Source organism: Oncorhynchus kisutch, unplaced genomic scaffold, assembly GCF_002021735.2.
Source record: "Oncorhynchus kisutch isolate 150728-3 unplaced genomic scaffold, Okis_V2 Okis03b-Okis08b_hom, whole genome shotgun sequence".
NCBI classification, from domain to species: Eukaryota; Metazoa; Chordata; class Actinopteri; order Salmoniformes; family Salmonidae; genus Oncorhynchus; species Oncorhynchus kisutch.
Genome location: NW_022261980.1, coordinates 11,989,038 through 12,002,077, shown reverse-complemented (window position 1 = coordinate 12,002,077; position 13,040 = coordinate 11,989,038). Strand labels below are relative to the sequence as shown.

At 47.2% G+C, this 13,040-nt stretch overlaps 1 protein-coding gene across 1 annotated transcript; it reads right to left on the bottom strand.

The window, feature by feature from the left end:
- Positions 1-118: 118 nt before the first annotated feature.
- Positions 119-12,588, bottom strand: LOC109878466 (KH homology domain-containing protein 4-like). The gene is made up of 14 exons (XM_031812853.1): positions 12,319-12,588; positions 11,216-11,501; positions 10,349-10,468; positions 9,987-10,066; positions 9,853-9,905; positions 9,364-9,575; positions 8,655-8,863; positions 7,794-7,854; positions 5,836-5,893; positions 3,828-4,090; positions 1,963-2,097; positions 1,676-1,770; positions 1,159-1,433; positions 119-703 (listed from the first exon to the last, which is right to left on the bottom strand). Exons 1-14 carry the CDS (start codon positions 12,345-12,347, stop codon positions 606-608), a joined length of 1,974 nt encoding a protein of 657 aa, XP_031668713.1. The 5' UTR covers positions 12,348-12,588; the 3' UTR covers positions 119-605.
- Positions 12,589-13,040: the final 452 nt, after the last annotated feature.

Below are 13,040 nucleotides of genomic sequence, written 5' to 3'. Positions count from 1 at the left end.
ACTGGACTACCACAACACTGTTACAGACTAACATGATGAAACCCTGGACTAGACTACCATAATGAAACCCTGGACTGGACTACCACAACACTGTTACAGACTAACATGAAACAAGATGAATGTTGTTTCCAAATCCATTTATTAATGTATTCCATGGGAACAGATTCACACCATTTTCCATTATACACAATATAACAGTAATAAATCAGTGAATTTGTGCAGAGCAGGCTCGGCCGCAGAGCAGGCTCGGCCGCAGAGCAGGCTCGGCCGCAGAGCAGGCTCGGTCGTAGAGCAGGCTCGGTCGTAGAGCAGGCTCAGTCGTGGATGGACAACTACATATGCTTTTTCAGATTTGAAATAAAAATGACCTTTTCAAATGAAAACGGTTTAATAATTCTAATAACATAAAGTAGCTTTATTTTTTGAGGGGGCCGTAGCAATGCGACGCTCTGTCCAATGTCCAGTAGTCGATGATGGTAATAGCAGAGCAAAGCTAGACTTGGGCTGAACACTGCAACCCAGCATCTAAGTGGAATGAGGACACTTTAGGGTGGGGCTGATGGGATTAGTGAAGGGTAGTGGGCCTATGAGTTAGAGTCTTACTGCTAGGAGTCCTCTCCCTCATCAGAAGAGTCCCCACCGTAGGGTACTAGGCATGAAGGCTTCTCCACTACCTTCGTCTTCTTCACCTCCTGAGGACAATCTGTAGAAAACAAAGACGGACAGCAAGAGACAGAAAGAGAGCAACACAGAGAGAGAGAGAGACAGAGAGAGAGAGAGACAGAGAGAGACAGAGAGAGAGAGAGAGAGAGACAGAGGGCAAAACAAGAGAGGAGCCCAGCCCATGTTTGGATTGATCCACAGCCAGTCAGAGCAGAGGGATCACACAGACACCAGATGAGATAGACCCATGTTAGGTAGCAGCAGGTCCAGGAGACATGTGGAGAGAGAACAAGGGGAAGACAAAAGAACACATACAGGAAGTGACGGTTAGCACGGCTCAGCAAATCACAGAGGAGCTGGAACAGATCGTCTCCATTACTCCACTACTGAGGGGAGAAGACATCTTTGAAAACACCACTCAACTTCATCATGGTCAAAAAGTCTGCCCATTCAGGCATCAAGTACAGTGAAGTGTGTTCCCAGTAAGAAGCGTACCCTGTGATGCAGGGGCGCTGGGTGGTAGACTGGGTGGGACCTCTGGTACTGCTGTCTCCTTGGGTCTCTTGTGTGCCACAGGGCCGAGGGTTCTGGGTGGTAGACTGGGTGGGACCTCTGGTACTGCTGTCTCCCTGGGTCTCTTGTGTGCCACAGGGCCGAGAGTTCTGGGTGGTAGACTGGGTGGGACCTCTGGTACTGCCGTCTCCCTGGGTCTCTTTCGTGCCACAGGGCCAGGGGCCAGAAACACAGGGAGAGGCGGTGGCATCAACATCCTACAGACAGAGACAAAGGAACCAGGTGGAGAAACATCAGAGGCTTCATTTAGGGCTGTGTTCAGTAGGAGCAAAATGTACAAAAACAACCCAAAACTGGTCTGAACGTGTAACAAGAAACAATGGTTCTCTTTGATTCCGTTGTGCCCTTTTGAACACGACCCCGGTGGCTGCAACATTCGGGGCAAAACAAAACCAGTAACATTGTTAAGAAATTTAGAGCAGGAGATCTATGTCGAAACCTTTCAGCTCCTTGTCCCGACTCTTCCTCTCTCTGAGCTGGAGGTAGAGGAGGAGACTTCTCTCTCACCGGGGCCTCAGGTGAGCTGCTGGCAGGCTGAGAGGGAGAGAGACCGGTAGGACTGTTAGCAGAAGACCACTGATCAGTTTGAATTCCTAAAAACAAACGAACACCTCTGGGTTGGGGACAGCCTTTATTGACTTTGCTTTAGCCAGGTTATTCAGTTGACAAAAGCCCTTCTCTTAAATCATTCTCTCACATATTTCAGCAGTTTTATCTCCGTCTCACCTGAGAGGCTCGCTCATCCTCAGTCTTTTCCTGAAAGCGCCGTTTAGGACTTCCTGTCTCTGTCTGAGGGGAGCTGGATGACGACAGGTCGGTCTCCGTCTGGTCAGTCTCCGTCGGGTCAGTGCACCCAGGGTCCTGAGACACCAAGGTCAAACCCAAACAACAGTTAGTCTAATCCCTGGGGTCATCAATACACCTGGTCAGTCCTGCCCTTAAAATGGTGTCCCTCATCAATACATCTGGACAGTCCTTAAAATGGTGTCCCTCATCAATACATCTGGTCAGTCTTTATAACGGTGTCCCTCATCAATACATCTGGTTAGTCCTTATAACGGTGTCCCTCATCAATACATCTGGTCAGTCCTTAAAATGGTGTCCCTCATCAATACATCTGGTCATCTGGTTAGTCCTTATAACGGTGTCCCTCATCAATACATCTGGTCAGTCTTTATAACTGTGTCCCTCATCAATACATCTGGTCATCTGGTTAGTCCTTATAACGGTGTCCCTCATCAATACACCTGGTCAGTCCTGCCCTTAAAATGGTGTCCCTCATCAATACATCTGGTCAGTCCTGCCCTTAAAATGGTGTCCCTCATCAATACATCTGGTCAGTCATTATAATGGTGTCCCTCATCAATACATCTGGACAGTCCTGCCCTTAAAATGGTGTCCCTCATCAATACATCTGGACAGTCCTGCCCTTAAAATGGTGTCCCTCATCAATACATCTGGTCAGTCCTGCCCTTAAAATAGTGTCCCTCATCAATAGATCTGGTCAGTCCTGTCCTTAAAATGGTGTCCCTCATCAATACATCTGGTCAGTCCTGCCCTTAAAATGGTGTCCCTCATCAATACATCTGGACAGTCCCGCCCTTAAAATGGTGTCCCTCATCAATACATCTGGTCAGTCCCGCCCTTAAAATGGTGTCCCTCATCAATACATCTGGTCAGTCCCGCCCTTAAAATGGTGTCCCTCATCAATACATCTGGTCAGTCCCGCCCTTAAAATGGTGTCCCTCATCAATACATCTGGTCAGTCCTGCCCTTAAAATGGTGTCCCTCATCAATACATCTGGTCAGTCCTGCCCTTAAAATGGTGTCCCTCATCAATACATCTGGACAGTCATTATAATGGTGTCCCTCATCAATACATCTGGACAGTCATTATAATGGTGTCCCTCATCAATACATCTGGACAGTCATTATAATGGTGTCCCTCATCAATACATCTGGACAGTCATTATAATGGTGTCCCTCATCAATACATCTGGACAGTCATTATAATGATGTCCCTCATCAATACATCTGGTTAGTCTTTAAAATGGTGTCCCTCATCAATACATCTGGACAGTCATTATAATGATGTCCCTCATCAATACATCTGGACAGTCATTATAATGATATCCCTCATCAATACATCTGGTTAGTCTTTAAAATGGTGTACAACTGAATCTCCTGGCTGCTATTAACTAATGAAACAGACATTTTCTAAACTGAAGTTCTGACTTTTCAGATAAGAAACCTTCTTGTTGTTGTTGCTTTCTTAAGAGTGTCATGGTGTTGTCTGTCCTAAACAACTGATCCCTGTCCTGAATCCTATTTGGACAATCCACCCATGTTCCTGTCAATACATACCTGTACTGGTTTCCTAGCCACTACGAACTACTAGGCCGAGGTACTGGTTTCCTAGCCACTACATACCTGTAATAGGCCGAGGTACTGGTTTCCTAGCCACTACATACCTGTAATAGGCCGAGGTATGGTTTCCTAGCCACTACATACCTGTAATAGGCCGAGGTATGGTTTCCTAGCCACTACATACCTGTAATAGGCCGAGGTATGTTTTCTTAGCCACTACGTACCTGTAATAGGTATGGGTGTGTCTTCCTGGGACAGACAGGATACTGAACCATAGCCTGAGAAGATGGAGGGTTTGTCGACAGGTTAGATTGACTGGGCTGACCACTAGCAGCACTAGTCCAATAGCCAGAGGGTCCTGGCGGTGTGGGGTAGCTGGTAGAGGCAGCATAGCCCCCAGACAGCCCGTTACACCCTGGGTAACCACTGCTGTACCAGCCCTGGCTAGAGTAAGAGCTATTAGCTGGGTATCCATGAGCTGGGTATGCTGAAAGGGAAGTATAGGAGATCAGGGTTAATGGATGTGATTGGAAGAGATCGTCATTCACAGACAGGGTTGTTGTCTGTCTGACTGTTCTGTTTGTTGTTGTTGTGCCACTAGAGACAGAAAGAGATTAATTTACCACAGTGGCTAGTTGTGTCTGTGGTTTAAGCAAACATAGGAAGTGATTTACGGAAACATTCTGGTCATTCTATAATATTCAAGACATTTGAGTAGGACATGGAGTTTCCCTGTCCACGTAACCTGGCTAGTCATTTCCCCCGATCAGGTAAACTCCCGGGCCTGGCTGGTCATTTCCCCCGATCAGGTAAACTCCCGGGCCTGGCTGGTCATTTCCCCCGATCAGGTAAACTCCCGGGCCTGGCTGGTCATTTCCCCCGATCAGGTAAACTCCCGGGCCTGGCTGGTCATTTCCCCCGATCAGGTAAACTCCCGGGCCTGGCTGGTCATTTCCCCCGATCAGTTAAACTCCCGGGCCTGGCTGGTCAATTCACCCGATCAGGTAAACTCCCGGGCCTGGCTGGTCAATTCACCCGATCAGGTAAACTCCCGGGCCTGGCTGGTCAATTCACCCGATCAGGTAAACTCCCGGGCCTGGCTGGTCAATTCACCCGATCAGGTAAACTCCCGGGCCTGGCTGGTCAATTCACCCGATCAGGTAAACTCCCGGGCCTGGCTGGTCAATTCACCCGATCAGGTAAACTCCCGGGCCTGGCTGGTCAATTCACCCGATCAGGTAAACTCCCGGGCCTGGCTGGTCAATTCACCCGATCAGGTAAACTCCCGGGCCTGGCTGGTCAATTCACCCGATCAGGTAAACTCCCGGGCCTGGCTGGTCATTTCCCCCGATCAGGTAAACTCCCGGGCCTGGCTGGTCATTTCCCCCGATCAGGTAAACTCCCGGGCCTGGCTGGTCAATTCACCCGATCAGGTAAACTCCCGGGCCTGGCTGGTCAATTCACCCGATCAGTTAAACTCCCGGGCCTGGCTGGTCAATTCACCCGATCAGGTAAACTCCCGGGCCTGGCTGGTCAATTCACCCGATCAGGTAAACTCCCGGGCCTGGCTGGTCAATTCACCCGATCAGGTAAACTCCCGGGCCTGGCTGGTCAATTCACCCGATCAGGTAAACTCCCGGGCCTGGCTGGTCAATTCACCCGATCAGGTAAACTCCCGGGCCTGGCTGGTCAATTCACCCGATCAGTTAAACTCCCGGGCCTGGCTGGTCAATTCACCCGATCAGGTAAACTCCCGGGCCTGGCTGGTCAATTCACCCGATCAGGTAAACTCCCGGGCCTGGCTGGTCAATTCACCCGATCAGGTAAACTCCTGGGCCTGGCTGGTCATTTCCCCCGATCAGGTAAACTCCCGGGCCTGGCTGGTCAATTCACCTGATCAGGTAAACTCCCGGGCCTGGCTGGTCAATTCACCCGATCAGGTAAACTCCCGGGCCTGGCTGGTCAATTCACCTGATCAGGTAAACTCCCGGGCCTGGCTGGTCAATTCACCTGATCAGGTAAACTCCTGGGCCTATATTCATAAAATGTCTTGGAGTAAGAATACTGATCTAGGATCAGGTTCCCTTATTGTCCATTCAAATCCCAAACTGATCCTAGATCAGCGCTCAGTACTCAGAGGCTCTTTATGAAAACGGACCCTGGTTCTATGACTGTGGTATTTTAGTTTCTGCGTGTTAGTTCTGGCGTGTGTGAGAGAGAGGGGAGCCTTACGTTGGGTGGAGCCGGTGGCTGTGTAGATGGACACCATGCGGCTATGTTCAGCTCTCACCTGGACGACAGACACACAGGGAACAGGATGACAACACTGAACTCTTTACAAAAGGGAAGTGAATCATGTTGAGCGAGTAATGAGGAAGAAATCCTGTGAATTAAGTCTCAGACAAGCAAGTATATCAATAACATTTAATACCACAACATGCATGGTAGAGAATTCAACGGTTCAGTCTGTACTGGTTCAGGATGTGAGTAGGTGCAGAACACCGTAGACTTGTGTCTGTAGGTCAGGTGGTTCACTCTACTGTTTCCTATAGGAGGTGGGTATCAGTGACAACTACACACTTCAATAGTTTCACCTTCTTTAACCTCCATCGTGGGGCGTGTTCATTAGGGCACGCAAACGGGGTAAAAAAAATTTACAACAGAAAACAAAATGAGTCCAGGTTGTCCCTCCTCGTTTCAGTCAGTTTTCTTGTTTGGTGGCTAATGAACACAACCCACTTTAAATATTTATTTATTTAAGTAGGCAAGTCAGTTAAGAACAAATTCTTATTTTCAATGACGGCCTAGGAACAGTGGGGTTAACTGCCTGTTCAGGGGCAGAACGACAGATTTGTACCTTGTCAGCTCGGAGGTTTTAACTCGCAACCTTCCAGTTACTAGTCCAACGCTCTAACCACTAGGCTACCCTGCCGCCCCGTGTTCATGTACATTGGAGTCGTTTAGCATACGCTCCCACCTACACTGTCTGCTTCCCTTGCTGTGTATCAAACCAGATGTTATTGGTCACATACACAGGGTTAGTAGATGTTATTGGTCACATACACAGGGTTAGTAGATGTTATTGGTCACATACACAGGGTTAGTAGATGTTATTGGTCACATACACAGGGTTAGTAGATGTTATTGGTCACATACACAGGGTTAGTAGATGTTATTGGTCACATACACAGGGTTAGTAGATGTTATTGGTCACATACACAGGGTTAGTAGATGTTATTGGTCACATACACAGGGTTAGTAGATGTTATTGGTCACATACACAGGGTTAGTAGATGTTATTGGTCACATACACAGGGTTAGTAGATGTTATTGGTCACATACACAGGGTTAGTAGATGTTATTGGTCACATACACAGGGTTAGTAGATGTTATTGGTCACATACACAGGGTTAGTAGATGTTATTGGTCACATACACAGGGTTAGTAGATGTTATTGGTCACATACACAGGGTTAGTAGATGTTATTGGTCACATACACAGGGTTAGTAGATGTTATTGGTCACATACACAGGGTTAGTAGATGTTATTGGTCACATACACAGGGTTAGTAGATGTTATTGGTCACATACACAGGGTTAGTAGATGTTATTGGTCACATACACAGGGTTAGTAGATGTTATTGGTCACATACACAGGGTTAGTAGATGTTATTGGTCACATACACATGGTTAACAGATGTTATTGGTCACATACACATGGTTAGCAGATGTTATTGGTCACATAGTTAGCAGACGTTATTGGACACATACACATGGTTAGCAGATGTTATTGGTCACATACACATGGTTAACAGATGTTATTGGTCACATACACATGGTTAGCAGATGTTATTGGACACATACACATGGTTAGCAGATGTTATTGGTCACATACACATGGTTAACAGATGTTATTGGTCACATACACATGGTTAACAGATGTTATTGGTCACATACACATGGTTAACAGATGTTATTGGTCACATACACATGCTTAGCAGATGTTATTGGTCACATACACATGCTTAGCAGATGTTATTGATCACATACACACGGTTAGCAGATGTTATTGATCACATACACACGGTTAGCAGATGTTAATGCGAGTGTAGTGAAATGCTTGTGCTTCTAGTTCCGACAATGCAGTAATAACCAACAAGTCATCTAGGTGGAAACACTATGCTGACTTACAGTTTCCAACAGGCTCTCTGTGAGTTTCTTGGCAGCTTCCAGCCCCGTGGAGTAGGGATGGCTACAAGAAAAGACAACCGTGTTGAAATGGGAAGAAACCGACAACAACAACCCACCACCACCACAGCAGGGAACAACTACAAGAGGAAATAAACTATTTCAGACCCTATGAGACGAACATATGGTTCACCAAACATCTAGGAGAGAGCAGCAGGACTGGTAGCTCGCCAACGTGTGGTGAGCAGTCTCTTCTGTATGCATACGAGTGAGTTGTAGAGAATTCAACTGTTAAGTCTGTACTGGTTCAGGATGTGAGTAGGTGCAGAACACCGTAGACTTGTGTCTGTAGGTCAGGTGGTTCACTCTACTGTTTCCTATAGGAGGTGGGTATCAGTGACAACTACACACTTCAATAGTTTCACCTTCTTTAACCTCCAAATAGTTCACATGGCTTTTGTACTCATCACAGGTTGGTGTATATTGATGAGTCCACCCCCCTCTTCAATGAAAATTCTAATATCAGGGTCTGCTGATCCCTTATAGGCTGAGCCAGGGTCTGCTGAGCCCTTATAGGCTGAGCCAGGGTCTGCTGAGCCAGGGTCTGCTGAGCCCTTATAGGCTGAGCCAGGGTCTGCTGAGCCCTTATAGGCTGAGCCAGGGTCTGCTGAGCCCTTATAGGCTGAGCCAGGGTCTGCTGAGCCCTTATAGGCTGAGCCAGGGTCTGCGGAGCCCTTATAGGCTGAGCCAGGGTCTGCGGAGCCCTTATAGGCTGAGCCAGGGTCTGCGGAGCCCTTATAGGCTGAGCCAGGGTCTGCGGAGCCCTTATAAAGGTGTTTGATCGGGAAGTAAAATCTCTGTTACCTGATGTAGACGTAGAGTGGTTCGAAGGACTCCCGTCGTGAGGCCTGCTCTATGTACCCCGAGCCTTTCCCCCTGAGGAACACTCTGGCTCCCGTCTCTGTCTGGATGTGTCCCAGGTACATCCCTGCAGGACCCTCCACCTTCTCGTTCACATTGAACGAGGGCAGGGACTGATCCAGACCCACAAAAATCTTGACGTGCACAAAACTCTTGATGGGGAGAGATGACAGTTACATTTGAATAATCCTGGGTCAGGTAGTTCAACCACCACATTACAAACATACTTCATCTTATGGACAACAGAAAGCGGTTAGAGTAGGGAGCTGGTCAATGTCTGAACTGCTAACCTTTTAATCCAACTAAATGACTAGCTAGAGAACAGTGTTGTGAGCAGCAGCAGTAACCGTGGTGTGTCTGTAGACCAGGGTGGTTCTCTCTGCTGTGTTAGTCTAGGAGGTGGGTATCAGTGAAGGTCACATGGTCTCAACTGGCCTCACCTTCATTACCTCCAGCTATGGGACATGGGCCAGATTGCAAACTGAAAAACACATTTCCTTGCTGCAAAATTGTGAAAATTTTGCATTAGAAATCCCAGTTAGAGGATTCCCAGAGTTGGGAGGGAATAAGGAGGGAGGGAATCGTCCAAGCAGGATTTCTTAAAAACCTTTCAGGGGAAAATTCTGTGAGGACCAGGGACCCCTGTATCTACCCCTTGGTGTGGCGCGGCGGGCCGGTGTCCATGTGGCACAGGAGGGTTGACACTAGGCATCCTGGGTAGGTGTGGATGTGGGGCAGTCATGGGGCGAGGGGGCTGGGGGTAGAGAGGCAGTGGGGGTATGACGGGTCTCAGCTGGGATCCTAATGCTGCAGCTGTCCTCAACACATCCTCAGAGATGATCTCCTTTATCCTCAGCACTGCCTCTGTAAAACAACACAGGAAATAGATAGACAATGGGGTCTATGGGGGATAATCTAGTGAGAAAAACAACAGCCAGTCAACCACATCAACCCATGGTCATCCTCTGAGATGTGTGGTCTCCACTAGGTTGTGTAATGTACAACAGCCAGTCAACCACATCAACCCATGGTCATCCTCTGAGATGTGTGGTCTCCACTAGGTTGTGTAATGTACAGGATCCGAGGACAATAAAGTATCTACTGCCACTGTAGACAGGAGGGTGATAGAAAGTCTACTTACTATTGACCTCCTCTTGGCTCTTCCCCTGGACGTGTAAATACAAGGGCCTTTCTCTAAATGAGAAGAGTCGGTTAGAAACCCACGTGGTCCGAGTCCACTACAGATACACACAGTAACACCAACTGTATACATACACCCCCTTTCCATGGGACTTCTCTGCACTGGTCATGTAGTGGCCTCTGGTTGAGACGACTGCACCGCTGAACTGACGGATCTGAAACAAAAAAAGAGGGAACTTTTCAGTATTAGTTGGGGGCCACGAATACATCAAATGTATGTAGATACGTCTTCTAAATAGAATATATTAGATATATATTATACAGAAAGGGTTGTGATTTAGTCCGAGCGATGGTATCCACCCCCTTTTCATTCCTATAGGAGGAAAGGTCCAAGGTCCGCCCCAAATGCATTCTAAGGAGGAGCCAAGTGGAACGATGCTGGAGAAGAATCAAGGAGAGATGAAAACTCAGCCCCCCCCCCCCCTTTTTTTTTTTACCTCTTCCTGTGTTTTCCCTTTGGTGAGCAGGTTTCTGCTGTTGATGGGCACATCGTTGATATCCACCTCTGTCACCACAGTCTCGTCTCCACTAGTGGCAGCCGACATACACAGAGGGATCTGTGGGCGACATGTTTCATATGAGTCCACATACAAACACTAAATAACTAAAGTCATTTTAGTCATGCAGTTGGGTCACTGTTTAACCCTCCCGGGAAGGCAACCAGGGGTTCAGGCTTTAGATCCTACTAAAGCACCTATTTGGCTGAACCAGGTTGTTAGTACTGAGCTGGAACAAAAGCCAGGGACTCACAGTGTGCAGAAGGACTAACTGAGTTAGAGAGACTGCCTAGAGTGTTGTGAGCAGCAGCAGTAACCGTGGTGTGTCTGTAGACCAGGGTGGTTCTCTCTGCCGTGTTACTCTAGGAGGTGGGTATCAGTGAACTGAGCTGGAACAAAAGCCAGGGACTCACAGTGTGCAGAAGGACTAACTGAGTTAGAGAGACTGCCTAGAGTGTTGTGAGCAGCAGCAGTAACCGTGGTGTGTCTGTAGACCAGGGTGGTTCTCTCTGCCGTGTTACTCTAGGAGGTGGGTATCAGTGAAGGTCACATGGTCTCAACTGGCCTCACCTTCTATTACCTCCAGCTATGGGACATGGTTACATTATATTATGTGGTTGAAAACAATCCATCACTCTCCCTGTTCTCAGAGACAAGTTGCACCACCGAAGGAAACCATTCTAGTCTGTGGCTTGAGCCTCTTATGACTGGACAGGTGACCCTTAGGGCTGGATTAAATGCCTGCACAGTGATTCCTCAGGACCATGAGAGAGTAAGAGAAAGTTACATTAACCCTTGCACTCTCACCTTGCCAGGTAGTGGTGGAGGAACCATCAGTTTCCCCTTGGCCATCAGCATAGCGTTTATCTTAGCAGCCATAGCAGCAGCCATCTCCACACCTCCCCCTTGTGCTGCTGGCATCTCCCCCTGCAATGTCTGGGGCACCATGGGGCCTGCTACAGGGTGCTGGGCTAATTGAGGGGTCGTAGTGGCCGATGTGCAGGTCTGGGCAGAGGAAGCGAAGCCTTGCATGACGTCTACCCTCGTTTTGGGCTGAGCAGGCTGATCCCATCTGCTGCTATTGGTTAGGCACCTGGATCCAATATGATGGAGAGAAATTAGACAATTCAACATAAAGTGGCTTGAAACAATAACTAAACTGGGACGCGCTCCATATTGAGATTATATATCTTATCCAACAGTTTGGGGCTAATTTGCCCGGTTGCCTATCATTTCATCTTAACTCAAGATAATTTTGTAGGGCCGGGATCGAGGGCTAGTTTGTGTTCGCAAGCTAGTTAGCGTAACACTAGTCGCGAATGCGCCGATGCGATGCCTGCCAACATCAGTGTGCGTAGAGTTAGTAGGCCTCGGCATTCTCTTGAAAACTGTTCTGGCCTGTTCCTCTACAAATCATTTATCTTGGAGGGTAGTATCAGCAGGTAACCACAACTTTAGAGAGACCGCTTTCTTGACCCTCCACTACCTAGCGATATGTTAATTGTCTAGTTAAACGACGTTAGACAATTTAACTTAGCCAGAAACCGGTGTTGCTAACTAACGTTAGCTCAATTAGCATACCGTTTTCTAGCAACGTTAGCACGGATCAACTTTACTGCTATGGTTAAAAACAAGAATATACGACTGTATATATACGACTGTGGCTTGGTCATCAATTTCGGATAAACCTTTACGAAATATTCTAGTTATAACGATTGTACTTTCATACAGTGGAATAAAACCGTTATCTAGCTAGCTGTAAAACCAGCAACCTCCGCTAACGTTACTGTACTAAGGTAGGTAGCTAACATGTTAGCACGAAGCTAAAATAAAAAAAATACGTGTTCTTGCGTCCGTAACTTATTCAAAATATAAAAGTAAATGGTACTAAATAAAAAAGTGTAACTTACGGTGTCTGTCCAGTCATCCCAGAAGACATAGCTAGTACAGTTCAATAACCAGAGGAATGTGTGTCCTAACTAGCCACTCTACTCAGCCCTGGACACGTCCTCAGGACTCCGGTCCGGTCGTAAAGGCCGCCGACGGTGTCGTACAGGGCAGTCTGGATTTCCGTTCCGCTCGTAATAAAAGCACCCCGGGAACTTCACACTGTCGTCAACTGCATAACACCAGAGAAAAGTCAAAGAAAAACTGACAAATCTTTCTTCTTCGTGTGGCTTTTCGGACAGACTAGACGCTATGTTGCGTTTTGCTGCCTTTCACCGTTTGGAAAGTGCATTGCACATTTGTTCATTTTATTTATAAAAAAAATACTGTTGTCGCATAAGTATTTACCCTGGTTGTTTAAACAAGCCTAAATTAATTTAGAATTACAATGTGGCTTAACAAATCACATAATACATTCTATGGACATGATTTCTGAATGACAACCCCTTCCTCTGTCCCCCATATATGTTCAACAGCTGTAAGGCACCTCAGTGAAGTATTGAATTTCAAGCACAGATTAAACTACGAAGACCAGGGAGCTTATCGAAAGCCTCATAAAGAAGGGCAGTGATTGGTAGATGTGTAACAATAACAAATCAGACATTGAATATATCTTTAAGCATGGTCAAGTTAATAACGATGCTGTGGATGATTTATTAAACCACTCAGACAAATCAAAGATGCA